The sequence below is a fragment of the Pteropus medius genome, unplaced genomic scaffold (genome assembly GCF_902729225.1).
Source record: "Pteropus medius unplaced genomic scaffold, Ma_sr-lr_union100, whole genome shotgun sequence".
Taxonomy (NCBI): Eukaryota; Metazoa; Chordata; class Mammalia; order Chiroptera; family Pteropodidae; genus Pteropus; species Pteropus medius.
This window is the reverse complement of record NW_024347790.1, coordinates 3808096-3831661: the sequence shown is the minus strand read 5'-3', so window position 1 is coordinate 3831661 and position 23566 is coordinate 3808096. Positions and strand designations below refer to the sequence as shown.

General features: G+C 42.0%; 1 protein-coding gene and 1 long non-coding RNA gene across 2 annotated transcripts; one reads left to right on the top strand and one right to left on the bottom strand.

Moving 5' to 3' along the window:
- The first annotated feature begins 5037 nt into the window (after positions 1-5037).
- On the top strand, positions 5038-12079 carry LOC120614642 (uncharacterized). The gene is made up of 4 exons (XR_005656031.1): positions 5038-6002; positions 7593-7671; positions 10974-11063; positions 11309-12079. It is a non-coding gene; the product is annotated as an uncharacterized LOC120614642 (long non-coding RNA).
- A 4449-nt stretch (positions 12080-16528) lies between these two features.
- On the bottom strand, positions 16529-23480 carry VIM (vimentin). The gene is made up of 9 exons (XM_039877482.1): positions 22765-23480; positions 22092-22152; positions 19509-19604; positions 19260-19421; positions 18625-18750; positions 18064-18284; positions 17560-17603; positions 17080-17165; positions 16529-16888 (listed from the first exon to the last, which is right to left on the bottom strand). The coding sequence occupies exons 1-9, from the start codon at positions 23325-23327 to the stop codon at positions 16847-16849; spliced, it is 1401 nt and encodes a 466-aa protein (XP_039733416.1). The 5' UTR covers positions 23328-23480; the 3' UTR covers positions 16529-16846.
- Between the last annotated feature and the right edge of the window lie 86 nt (positions 23481-23566).

Here is a 23566-nt window from a genome sequence, read left to right as displayed (position 1 = left end):
ATGTTGGATGGAAGCTTCAACTTTCCAGAAGCACATCCTCTAGGGGACCTCTGCTGTACCACACACGAGGGTTCTAGTTCATCTTTCAATGTCATCCGGAAACTAGAAGTCTTCAGTTATGGAGATCTCCCCATACTAGAGATTCTCCAGAAGACCCTAAATTCTTTAAACCACAGAAAACTTGTCCTGAGGAGAGCCAAAAAACCACCTGAGAGATTAGTTTGATGGAGAAGATAAGGTACAATTTGCTGACTTTTAAACTACACATTTGCAAGCCAGGTGCTAGGTTAATTAAGCCCCCAGCACCATGGAGCAGTGTTGGAGCCTGAGGCTCTCCACCACTCATCTATAGATTTTCATTCTCCTGTTTCAAGAGTTTGCATTTCTCCCAATGCTGGTTGGATCATTTCCTCTCTGGAAACACAGCTGGCTGCTTGCCACCAACCCTCATGCTGTGCCCTTTTGTGCTTGATAGTCTCATAAGAGAGAGACCCCTGTCTCCTGCCACCAAACTGTCTCTTTTCTTAAGGGGTATTTAATACCTAGATTGTCCTGCTACACATGCACTTTACCTACGTAGAACTGCACATTTTTTTTGAAGAGCTGTCTTGCCATTGTAAAGTTTCCCACCCTACTCAGTTGTTCTTCATATACAGTATGAATAATAAATGGTGACTGATAGAGTGGCAGTTATCTGAGATTTTCCAGCACCAGTTTAAGAAGTTTCAGGGATTTGGAGGGACCACTCCGAAATCAACTCTGCGGTCCACCAAAGTGAGGTCAAGAGAAGCCAGTTCAAACTGCTGTCTTCTTAAGAGAGAATTTTGTTTATTTACCCATGAGAGCTCTTACTACAAAGACTGCAGCCCCGCCCCCCCAGAGATGACTCTCCTTGATATTTTAACTTGCGAAAGCACATCTCACAGAGTCAATGTCTTGACATTAATTTCAAGGAAATATCAGCTCTGAGCCTGTTTACACCCGAGACCCTGCAAAGCCAAACAAAAGTAAAAACAAAGGAGACAATTGAGGAAAGACTGCCCTGAACAATCCACCTCACAAACCATCCTGCAAAAACCAACTGAACTTCTCTGAGGCCTGGAAGCTCTGAAGCTGACCTCTAGACAATTCGATATTTCTAGTCCTTGGCGTCTTAAAGTAAAGCAGAAAGGATGAAAAAGAAATCAGATGAGGAATAGTTTGCCAGTTTGCCAGAGATAGAAAACAAATATATCTTTTATTTTATTATCCCTTCTGAAAATCGTGAGCAGAATTTTTTTTTTTTTTCCAAAATGATTATTCCCCTCTGACAAATTCCATTTCCAGGAACCACAGTATGAGATACCTTTTTAACCTTCAGATTACAGACATAGAATTTTCTGTTAAGTGAAAGAAGAAAGCCAAGGAATCTCATCTATTAAGCCCTCACTGGAGCCTGGCCCTGGGCTCGGTGCTTTCATATGCATATTTGTCTTTAAAGCTAAGAAGGAACTTTAGAGAGAGAAAGAGACGATAACTTAGAATAACCTAAGAGCAAAATGCCTGCTTGAGTTTACAACTTTATTGCAAGGTAAAGGATGTAATCTTAAACTAAAGAACAATCTTTCACATTCTTCCCCTCTCTAAAATGCCGTTTCTATTTAGACAACTAATCGTCCTTAAAACGTCTCATCAAAGCTACAGAGCACGTTTAAAAGGTAGAGTTATTTTTCCTTTCCTTTTTCCAGGTAATAAACACTTGACATTTAGGAAATGAAGTTCTAAATTTATGAAGCAGATAGCACTTTTCAACTACACTCATGGTATTGTAAGGTAGCATTCATGTACATAAATATATCTTATTGAACAGATTGTCACTTATCAGTGTGGTGGTACATTTTTAGAAAGGGTCATGAATGCTTGATTTACAGAGAATAAAGTGACATTCAAATTACAATTTTCAGAAGAAGGATAACTACTTTTTAATTACTTGCTTTGCCTGTCTTAGCGACTCATGTACGTTGCAGTTATGACGATGGTTTGAATTGCGTTGGCTCAGCTCTTCACAAGAATGTCAGTGGTAGGTTTAGCAAAGGAAAAAATGCAAAGAGTATGCTCATCTCTTGTGCAGTTAGTCGAGGTCTTAGTGGCAAGCAGCAGAACCCAAATCTGGCTCTCTTAAACATAAATGGAGTTTATTGGCATGATAGGGGGCTGAGGAATCAGGCTTGGAAAACAGCTAAGAAACACAGAAGCATGGGAACTCTAGACAGCAGGAATTATACAAGAGGTCACACTGTAATCTAGTCACAGTCATCAGTGATGAGGCCATGACTGTGAACTCTAGCCATCTCCCTCGGCTTCCCTGACACTCCTCAAGGCTCTGAAGTCAGAGTTGTGTCTTGGCTCGCTGACTGCTTGGTGATCTAGAGACAAAAGTTCTGGTCAAAAAGAAAGATTTCTCATTTCTGGAAAGGGGAGAATAGGGTGCTAGTCAGAGGGTTGTTTGGATGTTGGACAACCCCTTGAATGGCGTAGGTCCCCAGCATTCAAGGACGAGCTTATCTAAAATGGAGAGTATATTATATTCTTACATCTCATCTTCTCTCTCTTCCTCTGGCAATGACCGCCAATTGTAAAACTAATTAAAAAGAAAAGAAGAATCTTGGCTAGTATCTAGTTCAGTCTTCCTTTGACAGTTAAAATGAGAGACTGGCTTGCCCAACATCACCCCTAGAAGGTAGTAGTGGCAGGACTCGAACCCACATCTTCCAAGCCCACAAGCGATGCCCTTATCAGTCACTCAGGCTGATCAAGTCACAGTCATTCAATGTTAGGTTGTAGCTTTCGGGGTGAAAACATGGAACATTTTCACTTTCTCACTTAAAGAGTACTTTTCGCTCCACAAAGTTCTGAGAGAATGAGGATACCCGAGTTCGTTGTTTTTTTTTTGCTAACTCCATGGTCTTAAACAAGTTACTTTAATCTCTGAACCTCTGTTCCACTATTTGTAAAAAAAAAAAAAAGGCAAAAATACCCATTCTCCCTACCTTATGACATTGTTGAACAAAATAATTGCGATAATACATAAGGAAAGCATTCTTTGTACTTTGAAAAACCACGCGCGTGTAAAAATACTTTATAACACAATTTAACTGGTTACGATAATAACGATTTTTTAAAAACCTGATTCACACACTGACCAAGAGGTAAGGCCACACCTCCTGGCTCCATTTTGTAGTTTGCCAGTTCGAGGATATTAATTAATATACCTAAAATGTCATGTATCTACATAGAGAAATCAGAAGAAGAAGGAGCTTTAGGGATCAGGTCTCCAGATTCAGAGAATAAGGTTTTTCCCATCGATATCAGCAGGGTCTGATTATGAGGTCTTATTATCCATCAGAAGCTCAACTAACATTTCTGATCCTCACACCACCCAAATAAGTTATAATTTCTCTGTTGTGCAGTTGGATGCCGAGGCCCAGAGATATTATATAACTTTGCCTGAAGTTATCCCAGCTGGTGGTAGAACTGGGATTTAAATTTGCATCTTGCTTCCTTCAAAACCTCGTTCCATGATGTCTCACTGCCTGCTCTAATTAAAAAGAAAAGAAGAATCTTGACCATTATCTAGTTCGCAGTCTTCCTTTGACAGTTAAAGGGAGGTTCTGAAAGATTGTGGCTTGCCCAGCATCACCCCCAGAAAGTAGTAGTGTCAGGACTCGAACCCACGTTCTCCAAGCCCTTAACAGCGCCTTATCGATTGGCCACGCTGATCAAGTCACAGTCAATTCCCCAAGTTGCAGCACTGTATTTAAGAAATGTGGTTGAAACGGAAGCTGTGCTGTCTCATCATGAAAACAATAATAATACCACCATCTACTGAGCAGTATGCGTGAAATGGTCTGGTCTATATTATCTTGTTTAACTTTCACAATATACTCTGAGAAATCTAAGGCCTACACAACTTTAAAAACTTGCCCAAGACCTTATAGATGTCCAGTGGCAAAGCCAGGATACAAACTCGCCTGTGACTCCAAGCTCCATGATCTTAATAGCTCACCATTGCCAGACTCTGCAGAAAGCCTCGAGGTACAATTAGCTCTGCTGGGCTTTTAATTCACCAAACCCATCTTATGGGGGCCGTTTTGATTCAGAACCCAAACATGAGAAGTGGAATCCATAAGTTGGTAAGGGATGGGAATGAAGTTTTCAGTTTTTCTACATCGGCCAAATTCATCTTTTCCCAGAGCTTCCTTAGGCACTCCTCATGCATGTAATGGAATGATTGAAGTTTTCAGAACTGTTTACCCTCATTTTAAAAATTTCTCAGAGGAAGACAATTGATAGAGGCCATTTCAACACTCCTTACCACCAGAGGGCGTCGGACCCCATAGATCTTTGCTGCTCAGTATTGTATCCACCACCGGCAGCAGGAGCTGCACCTGGGAGCCTGGTAGAAACTTGGCACATCAGTATCTGCCCCTGCTTGGCTGAATCAGAACCTTCATTTTAATGAGGTTCCCTGGCGATTCATAAGGTTCGAGAAGCACTCTCCTAAATCATGGCTTGGTCAGTCAAGAGCAAAATGGTCCCAGGATAGTTCCTGTCCTTCAAATATTAAGTAATGGGAGTAGGCATTTCGTGTCAGTTGCCTCTAATGGTCATTCAGGGTAAGTATTCTTAATCTTCTTCAGAGATTCAGAGAGATTCAGTGATAGAAATGACAAAGCTAAATGGAGGTTCCTGGATCTGAACACAGGTCTATCTTCTGCCTAAGCCGTATCATTTACCATTGTTCTTGCTGCCTTTTTGAAGCCCTGTTTTTGAAGAGGTACTTTTGGGGATCATAAAATGTTAGAAAGGAATCTGGTTCATTTTGCTCTTCCCTTGACTTTGGGTCTCACTGTCTAAATGTTTCTAGCGTAGGGATTTAGTCAATACTTATCTATCTAGTAGATAAAAAGACTATAATAAATCGTAGAAAACTTCAGAAGTAATGTCGTAATGCATTCATTTTTACTAGGAATCGTTCTGAGTTGTATCTGTTGTGTCTTAATCCCACCCTCCACTCCCAAACAGCTAAAGGTGGCCCTTGGAAGAGTCCAGTGGCTTCTAGATCCACCAGTAGATGGCAGTATTTCTTTGAACACCACATGGCCTCGGGTTTTTGCCAGATCAAACTCTGTCAACTGTTAACTGTCTTTGAAGAACAGGCAGTGGTTTCTTCTACGTTTTCATTTGGTTGGCACGATCTTCTGAGATATCTTCAAGGGTGTTAATGATCCAAATGCAATTCTCTCTCTCTCTCTCTCTCTTCTCTCTCTCTCTCACACACACACACACACACACACACGCACACACTTTTCACTTTTTAGGGGATAGAGTCAAATAAAAGATTTTCTCCCAAGGAGATCTTTCTGTGCAAAGGTTAGGAAGAAACAGTTAAGGTTACTAAAGGCAGATTTCGTCAAGCCCTCTGGCTGATAAATCAAGCCCAGCTCACTCTCCAGGAATTAAGGCGACTCCTGCCATAGTGAAGGCCAACCCCCAAAGAATGTCCCTTTGAAGAGAGTGACTCAGGAAGGAACCAGTAGGACAGACAGCTTGCTTTGACTCCTTTTATCAGAGTTAGCCCGAGTAGCCTCCTACCAAGGCTTTATTTATTTCTCAAATTGCATTTTATATGCAAATATTTTCTGAGACCTGTTTCAAAGCATTATTAAATGTGTAAGAAGGCTGAATAATTTATCAGTTTAACAGAAGTCTAGGATTTAAGTTGACGTACATTTGATTTTAGACACCGGTACTTGATTTGTGTGGCTTTTTCTGCTCCTGCCAGTAGTGGATGTATAAAAACAATGACACTCTTTCCAGCTGAGTGCTTTTTCTTGTTTGCTTTCCAGAACGATTTTGCTACTTTTTTTTAACCTTCGCTTTAGATTAACCACATAAAATCATTTGACAGGTATCTGAAGAGACTAACTTCCCCATCAAGGGAGATTATTAGCAGCATCCTGGTCAGTAAAAAAATCCTGAAAGGGATTAAATAAGAGAAACACTTTCTGAGTCATTAGATGCTAGACAAGTTAAAATACCAGAAAAATACACTGTAGCATTCAATTTGGCACTAGGTAATGACTTAATGGTTCTCTAGATTTCAGATATTCTGTACGGAACATTTAAGCCCTTCTGAGGCCTGATTAGCAAACAGTTTTACTTCGCTTTGCAAAAGAGGATGTAATCAATTGTTAGCTGGAAAATCTCAAAGTGCTTTAGGGTTATTCACGATGCCTGTTTTGTAATTTAGCAATTATGTTGATTGATGGTGAGAGTCCTTCTGTTAAAATTTTTGGATATGGAGCTAGCGTTTCTCAGAGCTCGTCTACTTACAAGCTAGGTTTTGTTGTTGTTAGTATTCTATAATGCTTGAGAGCATACGCTTTGGGTTTGGAGTCAAATCTCAACTTTATAATTTGCAAGCTGGGCGACTTTGAATATTACTTAACTTCTGTAAACCTGTTTCCTCATCCGCAAAATGAGGACTATAATGCTTGATTTATAGGATTATCGTGAGGTATAATGTAACCAGAGAACATCTTTTCTCTATCTTCATTCCCTATATCAAGGTCTGGTTTTAGGTATGTGTAGAGGAGGCTGCATGCCTAAATTTTGATTTATGCATTTAATAATGGTATATTAAGCACATACTGTGCTGAAGATATGGCTGTGAACAAGACAAAGGGGTCCCTTCTGTCATGGAATTTACATTCTAATTGAGGGCACAGAAAAATGATCAAGTAAACACACGCATATGTAATAACATTATAGACACCCGTACGTGTGTTGGAGAAAAATGAGGTAGAGTAAGGAAATAGGAAGGGAAGAAGGAAGTCAAGGAATGTCTCTTTGAGGGGCTGTTAAAGGAAAACGATCATTTCAAAACTTTAGCAGGGCCATCAAGAGATGAATGGGTAAGTAATGGATTTCTTCCCTCAAACACAGATAGAGCTAGGGTACAGTCTAAAGAAATAGGGAATAAGAAAGGGGTACGCACTGCTCTGTCTAATAGTGTAACATTTTTTCCTCAGTGGTGGACCAGAGAAATCTTTGCAGATTATGCTGCATAATCCTTTTTAACAAGAATTATCATATGGTCCTGGAAGGGGGGACCACAGAGGTTCAGAACCCCCTTCCAGAGAACCCACTATGCAACGTAGCTAATTGATGGTCTCGAGCTGTCACACTGTGGGATCTACCTCTGTATTTGTTCTCAGCCAATGCTACCACTAGGCTCTTCTCAGCTGATGACTGAGCATGATGTGTGCTAAAACAGGATCATTTGCTGGATGCAAGATCCCTCTAATGGACGATTTGCTCAAGACTCTTCATTGGTCTAGCCAAGACATTTTTTAGAGCAGTACTGTAATCTGAGACTCTTCTTAATCAATTCTTTCTTCCCTCTGTGCTTTCATAGAGGTCAGACCTACATTGCGATCTGAAGGTTCTCTGTTCCTACTTCTCCATCCCTCTCTATCATCCTTCACAGGCATTTTATCCAATCAATCTCTTGTACATCTAATTCTGTCTTGACTTCTCTTTCTTGGAAGATCTGAACAGACACAGTTGGGACTGAGAGTGGTCAGAGAAAACAAGTGATAAGATGAGATCTGCAGGCCAAGACGGATGGTAAGTGAAGTGGACACTCGGCTGGGCTTGTCAATGGGATTAAGGATGGGGCCATGCAGGGTCCCTTAAACCATGAGAAGCCAAGAAGCCACACTTACCAAAACAACCAGCAAGGTTGAAAGAGGAGCCAATGGGCTTGACCCACAGTAAGTAGTAGAGATGGTTAATAGACCCTGGCTCCCTTAAGGACAAGATAGACAACCAGCCAACAAGGATGCTTCTTCATCTCTACAAACCAGAGAAGGCAAAAATACAGGAGCAGAAGGCTGATGGAACGCACCCAGTAAGAAAGTTTTGATCCCTTTCTCCATTCTCAGGCTTGAGCCAATTTTCAGATGTAGATCTAGAACACATGGACTGAAGAGGTGACTGGGGGCGTCAGAGAAAGAACCCTGAAATGCCACAGCAATAGTTCCTGTAGTATTCCCAAATCCTTCCTCCAGAGGAACCTATAGTCACTTACTTGAGTGACTGTACACTGAGGAAAGAGGAATACCCAGACCTTTTGAGGACTTTTGGATACAGGGTCTGGATTGACAACGATATTCAGAAATCCAAAGCGGTACCATGCCTCTCACCTCTTGCTGGAATGGAGGATTATGGGGGCCAGGAAACAAACCGAATCCTGAATAAAATCCAGTTCACGGTGGGTCCACTGGGTCCACATACCCACTGCTGGTCATTTTCCCAGCCCCTGAGTACATAATTGAGATGGACATACTTGATGGTTAGAGTGTCCCTAAATAAGATCGTGCAGCCTATGAGCTACAAGCTATCATCGTGCGGAGATGCCAAGCAGAAGTCTCTGAAACGCCCCTCTCCACCCTCCCAGTTAAGGCAGAATTGCAAGCAATTTCACATCCCAGGACAGCCCAAAGACATGCCACCATGAGAAAGCAAAGACGCAAGGGCGATAGTCCAGCTCACGACTTGGTTTACTTCACCGGTCTGAGCCTTGCATAAACCAGCTGGAGCCAGGAAAGTGACTGTGGATTGACTACTGCATGCTCAGCCGAGCAGGAGTCTCAATTTCAGCTGCTGTGCAGGAAGTGCCATTATTGTTATGAAGAGAATATTAATAACGCCTCAGGTAAACGGTATGCAGCCACTGATTTGGCAAATGTGGGGCAAGGAGGTTTTCTAATCTTTTCAGAAACAGTTTTGCATTCACATGGAAAGAACAGGAACAATCATTTACAGTTTTGCTCCAGGCTTCTGTTAACTTTCCCACTCTGTCACAGTGTCATCCAAAGAGATCTAAAGAGCCCACAGGCCACCATGTGGATCCACCATGTCTATGCCGCCATGCATACAAGAGGTGGCAATGATAATGGAGGCCTTCTTAAAAACTACAAAATAAAACAAAACAAACCACGCTCTCCAGAGGGTGGGAGGTCAACTGTGTGAGAGTCAAGGACCCGCCCCTTAAGTATTGGGGTAGAGTGGTCAGAAGCATGCCCGATGTTCCCTGCAAAGTGAAAAATGATTACTGTGTCTCGTATCCCTTTCTCCAAAGAAGATATCTTTGGGTTATGGAAGCAACAGATTCCACACGGGGTGCTGCTCTGGTCTAAACGCCAGGTCACGCTGAAGGCTGCTTGCTTTGTGGAGCCCGGAGCGGGAAAAGCCTCCGCTGCGGGTCTGCAGTGTGGGAGGGGTCCGTGGTGAGGCAAGATGCTATGTGTAGTTCACAGAAACCCTGTGGGAGAAATGGAACACAGACCCCGGGTGCTAAAGGAAGGCCAGATCATCTGCAGTGGGGCATTATCTATCTTTCGAGGAGCAGTTCCCCTGGCGGGACTTAGTAAAGATGGAAATGGTACGTCCCAAACCGAGGCCGAGCAGGACCAGAGAACACAGGTAAGCTGTAGGAGCAGGTAGCCCAGATGCCTGTGTCACTCTCTATGGTTACATAAGCACCCCTTCCGCAGCCCATGCCTATGGCCATTGAAGGAAGAGGTGCCATACAAGCAGCCCAAACTTGCACCTGTTTTACAGATTGGTTGGTCATTTGTGGGTATAAGCTGAACTTCCCAGTGGCTCTACTGCAGCCATGTTCAGGGGCGACCTTGAAAGTTAGTGGGGAGGGAAAAAGCATCTTCCTAATGGACAGGGATGCAAGTATGCACCTGGCATAAAAGGAGAAGTAGCCCAAGGTGAGACTATGTAGAGATTTGGGGGCTGAGAGCAGTAGTGTGACTGGCTGGTCAAGGACGAGAAAGAAAAGCACTGGATTGTCAGACACAGGAGGGCTGGAGTGGAGGCATGTAGGTGGGCACCTGGGAGATGCACAAACTTCTGAGATTTTCGAATCACATATTAATGCCCACCGGAGAGCATCCTGCCACAGAAGAGACACCAAAGAATGAAGTAGATGAAATGACTGGCCAGTTGATGTTGGCCAGGAAGTGGAATGATGGACAGACGAATGGAGTGGCCACAGTGGCAGACTCAGAGGCTGCACGTGCGTCCAGCGGCATGGACACCCACTTCCCAAGGCAACCTAGCTGCTGCTGACTCTGATTAGTTTGAGAAAGCCCGCCCACCGTCTGGCCGTGTTACAGTTTTGGGGGTCCCCTGCCCTTAAAACGCATGCCTCTCTCTCCCCTGGGCAGCTGGTTGTATGCTATACTTCATCTTCTCAAGCTTTGGCCTAAAGCACAGTTGTCCATTCTGGGCAGGGATATGTTTATAACATATTTGTAGAACACACACCCGGTATTTGAAATTCAACTTTGTGTGATTCTGGTGAGCTCAAATTCTATGAACTCAGATTTTATTTAGAGAGATCTATTAAAAAGAAGGTCCCTTCGCCAAATTACGTGACCGTTGCTGTGGAATGGGCCACCTGGTAATTTTTCTGATCGACCGTTTTCGAAGTTGGTTCCCATCCCAAAATCTCACTCGTTTTGATTTTATCGAAAACCATAAAATCTCATCAACACAATATTGTCAGGAAACCTTTATGATCAAGCCAGGAAAGGTCATTACCCCATGGTACTGAGAGCCAGGCCTCAGTCTGAGTATATCCAATCACTGACTAGAACAGCTTGGCTCTGTCAGTTTGAAGTGAAAGAATTCAAACCGTAACTCATGGGCTCACAAGGTGACTGCTCAGAACAGCCAGAATGATCTGCCGAAGCACATGGCAACTGGAACAAAAATTGCCTGTTTCTGTCCAACGGGAGAAACGTTTTGAAAGGTGTTCCGCCTGGACCTGATGGCACTGTTTCATTGGCATTTCATCCTGTCTACCACCTGGGCACAGCTTCCAACCTATCTATTTTTTTTTTTCTTTGCAGTGAACAATTTATGATCAGTAAATCATTGAAAGGAAGAGTTTATCTGGAGGCGATGAGTAGAACATTCGATTATCTGACTATACCCATAATGTACGTATTAGAGTATACAATGGCATTTTATATTATACATATTTAATTAGAATTGAAACATGAGATATATTGTGCTGTGTTGAAATAGGTAATGAATGGGAAGAGAAAAGCTTCCTAGGGCTAACTTTAGACTATAGATTTTAAATTAATTTTGTTCCTAGAGGTGAACAAATAGGTATGGGATAAATCTTTGGCAACTCTTGAGGGACATTAAAACTATCCAGTTATCATCTCTTTTCCTCAAGGAGGCGCACATTGCTTCCAGACCAGGATGGAAGTGACCAGCAAGAAAATACTGGGTCCATATTACAGAAAGCCTTCAGAAAAAGCTTTGAGTATGCGATGGTGACACTTCCCTGTTAAGGATCCTTCTCAAAATGATTTTCCAATTAATGTATATTAGAACAATGCTCACTCTATCATAAAGCCAGTTTCCATATAGTTGGCATTATGGACTGAATGTCTGCGCCTCCTCAGAATTTATATGTTGAAAGCCCTACCCCCCTTGGAGAAGTCTTTTGCTCTGGTGGGGCTTTTGGAGGTAATTAGGGTTAGGTGAAGTCATAAGAGCAGGTCCTCATGATGGAATTAGTGCTTGTATAAGAAGAAACCAAAGACCTCTCTCTCCGCCATGTGAAGACACAGCAAGGTGTCTGTCTGCAAACCAGGAAGTGAGCTCTTGCGACATCGAATCTGCCAGCACCTTGATCTTGGACCTCTGGCCTCCAGAACTGTGAGAAATAAATGTTTGTGGTTTAAGCCACCTAGTCTATGGCCTTTGTTATAATAGTCCAAGCTGACTAAGGTACACGAGTTTATTTGGGACACTCTATTCTATTCTCTTGATGTTTATCTCGGCACTAATACTACACTATTATATTTTACAAAAGCCCTCTCTGGTAAGATGTATCTTCCTATCTTGATGTTTATCTTATTTTACCTTATCTAAAAGAGTGTCTTATCTCTTCTTTTGCTTTTCTTTGTACATAATCTGGGGATAGTTTTAGGTTATCCAAATAAGCAATAGTATCATTGCAATTAATGACAGTTTTATCTTTTCTATTACTATACTTTTTAATTCCTTATTTTTTCCTATATTACAATATTGACTATAAATGGAGACAGTGGGTATCCTTGTTCTTCTTGATCTTAAAAAGAATAGTTATATGATTTCATTATTGTTTTTTATGTTTACTATTGGTTTCTCATATCTACTTCATATCAATTTAAGAAAGGTCCTTTATATTCTCATTTTTCTAAAAGTTTTTATAATAACATGTTGACTTTTATAAAATGTTTTTTCTGTATCTATTAAGCAGACCTTATGCTTTTCTCCTTTAAGGTGGTAAAATGTTAAATTATGTTAATTAATTTTAATATTAAAATAATCTCGTGTCCCTGAGCTGCATATACCCAACATTTATCATCCTTTTATATGTTTGTAATACATGTGTATGTTTTAAAAATATATTGCTAGATTTGTGTAGTGCAGCAAGGAAACATATGGCTTCCATCTCCGGGAGCATAACGAAGTGACGGTCCCAGCTGACAGGAGCCATGTCTGTGGGGAGTGGTACTAGCTTTTCTCTCACAGCACCCCCATTCCGAATGCCCAGGTTACACGCCAGTCAGTCAGCCACAGAGAAACGTGTTCTCCCAGCTTTGTCTTTCGGAGGGCGTTATAGCCCACCCAGGTCTTGCTCACTGGCCTTCACAGCACATTGCTGAGGATTCTTGTCTGAGGACTTTAGACCTTGTGCAAGGATAACAGGCCCAGAGGAGTGACCATGTCGAGTGGACCAGGTGCCACCACCACTGTAGTGAAAGCTCTCTGAGGCAGCATGGAGCCAGCCTGTCCCTGTACTTTGGAAATAGTTTTAGGTTGTAATGATGGAAAACACAGGTAAGTTTTATTTCTTCCAGCCATTCAATGTCAGAGAGAGCCCTTTGTGCCAGATAGGGTCAGTGGAACCAAAAATAAATTTCCCAAGTCAAAATATTATGTTCTCAGTTCTGTACCCTCTTTTTGCTAAAAACTCTCTCTGTTTTAATAAATACCACAAAGCTCCTTAATGTGACCAGTGCTCCAAAATGCAGTAGCCAAAACCACGTTGCCATGGCAATCCCCGATGTGCCTTCATCTCTCCATTTTGATGTCTTATTCCTGCTGAGCCTCAAGTCACCTTTCACTCCTTCCTGACCGTCACTATTATGGTGATCTATGCCTCATCTGGCCAGTTTCTCCTCAATATTTCCAATCATTCCAGCCTACATCCCTGTCCGGGAACCAGCATTGACAGTTTCAGTGTTTTATTTCTGAACCTGTCGAAAAGAAGCAGGGGGAGGGCTTGTGGGACAGTGTGTATCAAGTCTGCGGCAGTGGACAGAACGTCCTAGGCCTTCGCATCACTCACGGCTTGCTCGCTGACTCACCCAGAGCAGCTTCCAGTCCCGCAAGCGCCATGCAAGGTAAGTGCCCCTTGACAGGTGTATCATTTTTTTAAATCTTGTATACTGCATTTTTACTGTAGCTTTTCAATGCTTAGATATGCAGATACCATTGTGTCATAATTGCAGTATTCAATACAGTAACATGCCGTATAGTGTGTGGCCTGGGAGCAATAGGTGACATCGTTAAGTGACAATCGACTGTAACTGGTTTCTTTATAAGAAGAGATTCGCTAAGGAGAGAGGCCTCAGAAGGAACTAACCCTGCCAACACCTTGATCTTGAAATTCTAGCCTCCGGAATGGTGAGAAAATAAATTTTCGTTGTTTACACCACCCAGTGTGTGGTATTTTGTTAAGGCAGCCTGGGAGGATGAATACAGACCCTTGATTTAACTGGAGTCTGGCAGGTTTGGTGAGAGAGCCTTCCTGCAGGCATAGCTTCTGCTTTATCCTTCCTTTCAGGAAAACGAGAGCGGACGCTGGTGCCCCCCCAGCCCCTCTCTCCCACCCCCAACACTGCACACACCCCTACTCCCTTGGTCTTGCAACCTCAGAAGAGAGATTTAGTTTCCTCGTGCCTTCGTCAGAGGCTGGTCATGGGAAGGTGGATCCTACATGCTATAACTAAATCAGACACTTATTTCATTCACAAACCACCTCTTCCATCTGTTACTACCATGAGAAAACTTAGCGGGACTTAATTTTCACATTATTTCCATGGACTTCGCAATCCCCTTGGTAACTCTTTTCAGACTTACACTTTATGTCATCATTTCCTTCTCCCCGTCCCCTACTATTTTTTAATATCCTTTAATCTTGGATTAATGTTGTACATAAAAGAACCAAGCATTAATCTTTGCTTCGCCATAGGTGGTGAAAACATCATTTCCTTTTATTACTTTTTCAAAATGGAAGATAAGGAAAATGCTAACAGTATAATTAAAGATAAAAATAAAAAAGACTTCAATAGATTTGAATTCCTATGAGGTGGGCCCTGCCGGGCTTTTCATTAAGGGCTAATTTCTGACAGTCACAGATAAGGCAGGCCAGCTCATCTTTTCCATTTCAGGAAAGTGGTTTTAGAAAGAGTCGTGAGGAAATTTTAAGAGTGGAGAGCGCACTAGTCTCAAAGTATATAGGCATATAAGTTGTCATCCTAGTTCATTTTCTGCTGAACTAAGCTATGGCTTTGATTTTATTTTTGAGTAAAGGATCATATGCCTGAAGAAAACCGACGTGGGGCTGGTGTCTTCCCTGGGTGATCCTAAAAGGCCAAAGGTAGGTAGAAATGAGAGAAGAAATAGGGTTAGGAGGCCAAGGGTCATGTGGCAAGAATAGCTAAAGAACAGAAAACAAACCAAGAATCAAATAGAAAAAGTGTCTTAAGGCCTCAAAGACTTGGATGTTTGCTCTGGTAATGCTGATGATGCCATTTAACATGTCAGTTATTCAGATATGGGGGTGGGGGGGAGGGTGTTGAAGGCAGAGACACTCAAGGAATCTCAGCAAGGATACCCTTTCCTATAAGATTCTGCTAAGAGTAGGATGACCAGATATAATCTACTGTTCAAATTAGTACACTTATGAGTCTGAAAGGGGCCATTACTAATAAGTAAGCCTAACCCTAAGGAAACTAGGGTGGAACGTCACCTTAGCTAGGGGTCACATCCCTCCCTAGCCAGTCCTTTCTTTACTCATGTGGTACCTGCAGTAATGAAAATGATGAAAGTCACAGCTAACATTATAAAGTCACTTGGCACAGTACCCGGTACGTGGGCAGGCTTTGCATGAACTATCTCTCTATTCCCCTCAGGAACTCTGGAGAGGAGAAGACGCAAACACCTAAAAATTACAACAAATGCCAACCACATCATTCCAGGACAGGGGATTCATAGCTATATAAGAAATTGGGACTTCAAGAAGTTCAGGAATTTACCGAGTTTTACTCCAGAATGCACAATCGACCATCACAGCTTCGTCTCTAGGTAAGACCTTCTCTCTTCTAATTTACCTACACTCCATCCTCCTAGAGCCTATTCAGTCAGCTTTTCATGACTATACTTCATTCTCATTGCTCCGGGTTTCGAAAGCTTATTAGACTTAGCATCATTTCACCACATATTTAGGGGAAAGGGTAGGAATTTCCTTTTGTGTGTCTGACATTCCTCAAATACAAAGGTCTTTAAAACTATCTATATCTATAGGTAGATATAGTTAGATATCACATATATAGATATTACACAAAGAAAAGCAGACTAGTTTCACATTGAGACTTCACGAACTTGTTCCTTTTCTCTGCACGTTGCTAATGGAAGATACAGCCGTTGTCCTATGCTTCAATTCTTAGTGGAGTTTGTGCTATTCATACGTTTATATACCAAAAAAAAGTTTTCATTTTTTAAAATTTTGTTAGGGTGACATTGGTTAACAAAGTTATATAGGTTTCAAGTGTACGATTCTATGACACGTCATCTGTATATTGCATTGTATTTACCACCCAGTCAAGTCTCCATCTGTCTCTATGTATTTGACCCCTTTACTTTCTTCATCCTCCCCCACCCCCTTCCCTTTGGTACTGTTGTCTGTGTCTGAGTTATTGTCTTATTTGTACCTTTCAGTTTTATATTCCACATGAGTGAATTCATATGGTTCTTGCCTTTTTCTGTCTGACACAGTATGGTTAGCAAAATAAGTCAAATGGAAAAAAATTTTCACTTTATCAAAGTTTCAATTTTAGGAAGTTTGTTAGAACTGAAATTACCCATCTGAACTCATTTCATGAAAAGATCTACCATTTTTGCACAAATTATTTTTATATCATTTATTTGTAAATTAATTGAAAAAGTGAAGTCTATCTAAAATGACCAAACTAAGAACTATACAAGTTTAATTTATAAGTTGACCTAAACTTGATTTTTGTGGCAAACTAACCAATAGGAAAAAAATTTTTTAACTAAAACACAGCCTCATAAAATTTAGAGAATTGTTTATATATTATCAAATAAGACACCGAAACAGATTTCAAAGATTTATTGAAGCAGAGACACAATGGTCAGATACTTGTTGGAAAAAAGCAGTTTGAATGGTATTCAAAAATACTTTTTAAAAAGTATTCTAGCACAAGACTTCTTCATAAACTAGATTACGTTGTAAACTTTTTTCTAAATCTTTTAGGAGTGTTGGTTCTTAAGAACTAGAGCTTATTTCTATTTCAAATCTATCTTGCGCTCCTGAAAAACTGCAGAAAGGCACTTAAAAGCTGTTTCTTTAAGAAATGAATTTCTTTTTTATTGTTGCTGGTAATAATATTGCTGCACCAACTCTGTGCAATTTTCACTCCAGATCATCGTGATGCTGAGAAGTTTCATTGATAACCTGTTAAAAAAGGTAAAATTCAAATCAAATATAATCCTACATGCTAAAGATGAAATTACCCCAGTAAGCATGAGAAAGAAAAAACCCTACTAATTATATGTAATTTACTGGGAAACTTGGAAAGTTATGTTGGTTCTGCATGATGAGGGTTACAACTGAGATTATTCCAGTTTTGATTTAAAGATACTAACCTGTCCATCTCTAGTTTCAACCGTCTTAATCAGAAGTGTCCTTTTTGAGTGGGTGTCAACCAGAGGGAGCGAATCCAGATTGGTTTCTGAATAAAGAAAACGAAGGCCCCAAATGTGTAAAAATGAAATTTTGAAAAGACAAATAACTATTTTGCTCACATAATTTTGATTTTTGTTCACGATTGTTTAAAGCACTACTTTCAAAATAATTCTAAAGAATGTCACCTATTTTAAAACTCAGGGTCTGATGCCACTGAAGCAATCAATATGAGACAGACTCCTGCAGTATATGTACTCCATCAGAAGGAAGTAAAATGGGAGTTTGCAGAGAAGGTAAGACAGTACTTAGGTTTCAAAATTATAGATGTTTTATCGAATTTTCCCTTGGCATTTTTCAAGTATCATTTAAAAATGTGTGCTTTAGAAACAGAATAGTTACAAGCTCCTAAAATTTTTCCTAAAGAGCAATCAAATACTTACCCCTCAGGTTCAGGGAAGAAAAGGTTGGAAGAGGCAGAGCAATCCTAAAAAAGGTAAAGAAAAACAGTAAAGTTTTGAGAAAACCACTTGAAGAACAAGGAACACATTTGTACACTCCTCGTTCTCATCACATAAAATTTACTCTTGTAATTCATAAGTGAGGGATTTGCTTCAGAAGCGTTTACCCTGATTGGTCTCATTAGTACATTTAAATTTTGTACTCCAAGCCTTTTCTCCACAGGGGCTTGAGCTGGAGGCATCATAGAGTGGGAGGAGCTTTGGCTTTCACAGAATCGTAGGTTCAAATCCCAGCTCTGCTATTAACTGACTAGGGCAAGTCACTCAATCTCTCTGAATCTAAGGTTCCTTATTTACAAAAAGCGGTAAGCAGCTACCTTGAAGAAAGGTTCTGAAGATGAAATAAGATAAGGTATGTAAAGCAAGTGGCATAATACCTAGCAAATGGCAGCTGTTAATTGATGCACACAAGTCCTTGTTCCATACCTGCTCTCCTCGCCTTCCAGCAGCTTCCTGTAGGTGGCAATCTCAATGTCAAGAGCCATCTTAACATTCAGCAGGTCTTGGTATTCACGAAGGTGACGAGCCATTTCTTCCTTCATGTTCTGAATCTCATCCTGCAGGCGGCCAATAGTGTCTTGGTAGTTAGCAGCTTCCATAGCAAAGTTCTCTTCCATTTCACGCATCTGGCGTTCCAGAGACTCATTCTACAGGAGATGAGAAAGACTTCTCAGGTCAAGTGCCAGAAAAGCCCAGCTATTCCCAGAACAGTTTACTGAACGTTTGCAACCATTTTCCTTAGTGGCAAATGGTAAACACTCCTCCGATTTTAGGCGGAGAACACAAGTATTTTTTTCTTATTGGAAGCATAATATACACAAGCTAACAACCTTCAGATCTCAAGTGCTTTTGAACATGTCTTGACAATTTATTTTCTTTGTATGAAAATATTCATTTGAAGTTTTGCTCAGATGTCGCCATGAGCTTGGTCAACTGAATAGATCCAACAGGGTAACTTTCCCTCTTTTATGGTGGCGTGATACTCACAGATCCTTTCAGCGCGTCCACTTCACAGGTGAGGGACTGCACCTGTCTCCGGTACTCATTTGACTCCTGTTTCGCCTGGCGCAGGGCATCATTATTCCGGTTAGCAGCCTCAGAGAGGTCAGCAAACTGTCGGAAGAAATCAGAAATGTAGACCATCTAAGTGACTCAATTCTAAGATGCTACCTTACCTGGACAAATGAGAAAGCTTAAAAATTGCAAACAAACAAATCACAATACAAACCAGATTTTATATTTTAAGTTCAAAGCTCAATGTCTGCCAAAAAGTGTCTGAATTTCTGTTTTGAAAACCGGAGAAAGAGCAGTGGAATACTGACGCTGATATTTTCAAGTAGAAACTCACTTTGTTAATCCCATTTAAAAAGGGCGGAGGTCAAGGTCATGGTGTTGGGGTTTACTCTGAAGTAGAATCAAAATAGGGTAATGGGAAGGGGGTCTGCTTCTGGGGGGAGGTTAGGGAATGTGAGTAGTGGGGAGGCTGTAACAACAAACAAAACTTGAACTTAAAGCCACCTTTCTCACTGGATTTAAAGGGTATTTAAGAATCAGAGACGGGTACAGCATTTGTAGAACAAAATGCTTTCCTGTTGTTCCAGCCACACTGGCTTGGTTCATACCTTGGACTTGTACCATTCCTCAGCCTCCTGAAGGTTCTTGGCAGCCACATTTTCATACTGCTGACGTACGTCACGCAGGGCAGCCGTGAGGTCAGGCTTAGAAACATCCACATCGATCTGGACGTGCTGTTCCTGAATCTGGGCCTGCAGCTCCTGGATTTCCTGAAGAAAGAACAGACCGAAGGTCGGCCACGCCAAGTATAGGAGCAGCTTCAACCACGTTCATTCACGGAAAGTGACTCCACTCACCTCGTCATGGAGTTTCTTCAAAAAGGCAATCTCTTCCTGCAAGGATTCCACTTTACGCTCAAGGTTAAGACGTGCCAAAGAAGCACCATCAACATCCTATTTTGAAAAGAGAAAAGACAGGACATGGAAGATGCTACAAGTTGTGGCTTACCTCATTTATTCATTTTAAATTAACCATATAAGCTTATTGTATTTACCATTAAGGGTGTTAACAGATTTTATGACCTTTGAATATAAATCACCCAGTGCTTAATGTACTATTTCTTCTCTTCATTAACAAACTTGAATTGTGACTCCCTGTGTTGTATGATGATTATAATGCTCAATGACTAAAATGAACCAGACTTCGCTGTGTTTAAATTAATTTGGCAAATGCATTTCTGCTTCAAAATGTTTTTCTCAAGGTGACTAATACACAATTTAAAAATAAGTAAATGTATGCCAACACAGTAAATTGCACTGAATGAATTATTGCGGAATCTGTATTATATCAGTAAAGTTTTTTTTTTAATCTGGAAAATCAATGCCACAGCATTTTAAAGATTTTTTTTGTGATGTCATGAAATAATGTAGATAGGAATCGATCAAATATCACAACTTCATAAATACATGAGTATGTGTAGAACAAAAGTTTGCACTTCAAAAGTTTCAGTGTATAAGCTCTTTTTTATTCTCCACTCAAATCTTCTGAATCATATTCTTATGTTCCAAAGCAAATATGGAGTCGTCTGGCATTCAGGTTACCAGGCTAGATTTATATTCTAATTCAGAATTGGTGTTGCCAAAGATGCGGGTCAGACAAATCAGGAAAAGAAATGTAACTGTGACTGTATTTGCTTTGCTTTCTCTGGTAGACTATTTTTCTTCTGAAACTCTACCTCATCCTACAAGTGTTTCCCTTCTTTTCATCTAGCACTGTTGTCAGCTCAGTTAGTTTCAGAATGACTAGTCAAAGCATTTGCATATGATGAAACTACTGTATGTGTAGAATTCTTGCTGCTCTGGCTCTCCTTCCGAGTTTCTACCGTTTGTAAACTGCTACGTTCCAAATCAGGATGTGTAATTTTGCAACTCATGAGGATTTTGATACCTCTGATCTTTTAAGCAATTATATTTGGAGTACAGTTTATAGTTTTACAGCCTTAAAATGTTGAGATACTTATGTCGCCTTCATGGGAAAGTGAATGAGAAATGGGTGATGATTTAAAAAACAATCAGGCTTGGGAAAAAAAATTCATTTTTGCCTCTATAAAAAAAGTGCAATGTGACATTCTACTTTATTGAAGAGAATATAACAGATGTCATCTAATCATTAAACAGATCGTTTTTTAGTTTTCCTACAATTGTGATTTATTGAGATCTTTTATACTGACATTGTTCTATATTAACTCACTACTCCACAAATGAACTAAAATGAACCACATATTGCTGTTTAAATTAATCGGGCAAATATATTTGTTTCAAAATGTTATTCTAGACTATACATCTGAGAGTACTTTTACAGCCAATCCCAATAAATATTCAAGATAATAAATCTATCCTGAGAACTCTTCCTGCTTTTTAATTCCAATTTTAAGTTAAAAAATCCTATAAGTCTATCCAACTTTGGAGCCAAAAAAAAAAAAAAAAAACCCCAAAAAACAACCAACCAACAAACAAAAAAACTCTTAAATTAAAATTCCATTCTTCAGCCTGAGGGTTATTCTTTATTTATGGAGAGAATGCTAAAGTGTACAATGACCAAATAAAGGCTTTTCCAAACGTCAGGCAAGACTGTAGCTTTAAGAACTTGTCACATCACATACTTCACAAATCTGGGCCAGATATTAGATAACGGATGTTAGCAAATACTTGTGTCCAATTAGAACTGTGCTTACATCATTACATATTCAATAAGAATGTAGCCTGTTGCAAAGATTCTCTGGGAGCACAAAGACTCCTATTATTTCCATCCTCAGCCACCACACTAGCCAGAACGTCTGTATCTGCATTCCATAGTGAAGCCCGGAGAAACCATTAATACCTTTCAGCGAGGGGACAGATGGCTCCTTTTCACCCTTATTAGATCACAAAATAGTTGTGCATAGCTATACTTCCATCTAACTTTAGAGTCACAATAGAATTTGCAGAGGAGAAACTTGCTAGCTTAATTCCAGTTAAACTAAGTTTCTTATCCTCCAGCATGTTTTCCATTTTTAACTACAGGGTGGAATTGCGCTTTTGCTGGCCTTGTAAAAAGTTAGCCAACTTGATTTAGGAAATCACAGTCTAACTCAGACTGTAACTGTTGGAATCAGATTAGCAATGTGTTGCGAAAAAATTAACGGGAAAAAAATTCTTTGGAAAAAATCTGGAAACAAAGTAAAAACTTAGACTCTTTATGTCCTAAGGCACAGTTTAAATGATCCAAGGGTTTTTATTCAGAGAAGCTCCAATCTGGGGTCTTTCTGCCACTAGGGGGCTTTGAGCACAGACGTGAAGTTTTGCACTATTAGCCTTGGAGTAGTTAACTTTTAGAATTGCCCCTGGCCGTGGGTCGGTTGGGTGGGGGCCGGTGGTGGGTTGGAAAGAGGATCTACAAACCTGTCTGAAGGACTGCAGGGTGCTCTCGGCTTCCTCTCTCTGAAGCATCTCCTCCTGCAACCTGCAATAGTTGTACATTAACCAAAGGGGAACTGGGAAACCGCGAGGAGTGGGGCGGCCACACCCAACCACCCCATCCCGCGCCCCGAGACAAAAGCTGCTGCGCCACCTTCGCCGGCATCCCGCGGCTGCAGCTTTTAGCGCTGCTACCCTCGGCAAGTTTTCGCGTGACCTGGGCCGCAGTGTGGAAAAGAAATCACAGTCGCCGCCACCCCTCCCCTAGACGCCTCTGCAACTCCTTTGTCTCGCTTTCTGCACAGCCATCCCTTCCTCCCTCCTCCACCCCAGGGCTGGCAGCCCGCCAGGAGGGGCCAGGAAACTTTCTAAGTTTGGAGAAACTGCGCTCGTCGGTTTGCAAGGGCCTTCGTCTGCAAAGCAGTACTTTAAAGAAATCTGTAACTTGAAACGGGAGCTCTTTAGGCAATGAGTGGGGGGTAGAGGGGAAATGCAACCTACAAGGTCTGGGTTCCGGGAGGGGCTGTGTCACCGAAGCCACAGTCTCCCGCTCCCCTGCAGTCCCCTCAGCAGCCCCGTCTCTGCCACACCCAAGGGCGTGGCAGCTCCTCACTGGGGCCCCGTCCCCTCTTCTAACCCGGGGTGGGCGTCGCCTTACTTCTCCCGGAGCCTCATGATGTCCTCGGCCAGATTGTCGCGCTCCACCTCCACGCGGGCCTTGTCGTTGGTGAGCTGGTCCACCTGCCGGCGCAGCTCCCGCATCTCCTCCTCGTAAAGGTCCCCCAGGCGCGACTTGCCCTGGCCCTTGAGTTGCTCGAGCTCGGCCAGCAGGATCTTGTTCTGCTGCTCCAGGAAGCGCACCTTGTCGATGTAGTTGGCGAAGCGGTCATTCAGCTCCTGCAGCTCCACCTTCTCGTTGGTACGGGTGTTCTTGAACTCGGTGTTGATGGCGTCGGCCAGCGAGAAGTCTACCGAGTCCTGCAGCGTCCGCACGCGGGGGGCACCGCTCCACAGGCGCACAGCCGAGGAGCGCTTGGCATACACGCCGCCGGGCGACGAGGCGTACAAGCTGCGGCCCGTGCTGGGGCGCAGCGCGCCGTCCAGGCTGTAAGTGCGGGTGGACGAGGTCACATAGCTCCGGCTGGAGCTCGGCCGGCTGGCGGTGCCTGGGCCGCCGAACATCCTACGGTAGGAGGACGAGGATACGGACCTGGTGGACATGACTGCGGAGGGTGGTGGCGGGCTGGGCAGCTGCGGCGGCGCGGACTGGCTTTCGGCGGAGAGGCGAGCGAGGGCGCGGTGGGTGTGGGCGGTGGGAGCGCTGCTGCGTCTCTGGCGCGGGGACCCCGGAGCAAGAGTTGCAGAGGACGGGACCCTGCCAAGGGCGCAGTTTTTATAAACGAGAATTCCCCTCCCACGGCTGTTTCAGTCGCCGAGCGCGCCAGCCAATAGGGACCCGG

Bases quoted from the DNA above. Each gene is read 5' to 3' on its own strand.
- VIM (XM_039877482.1), bottom strand. From the start codon at position 23,327: ATGTCCACCAGGTCCGTATCCTCGTCCTCCTACCGTAGGATGTTCGGC. The intron at 19,422-19,508 runs GTGAGTGGAGTC...TTCTTTCTTCAG, and splicing joins TGAAGAAACTCCATGACGAG to GAAATCCAGGAGCTGCAGGC. The intron at 17,604-18,063 runs GTATGGAACAAG...TACCTTTTTTAG, and splicing joins CTGGAAGGCGAGGAGAGCAG to GATTGCTCTGCCTCTTCCAA.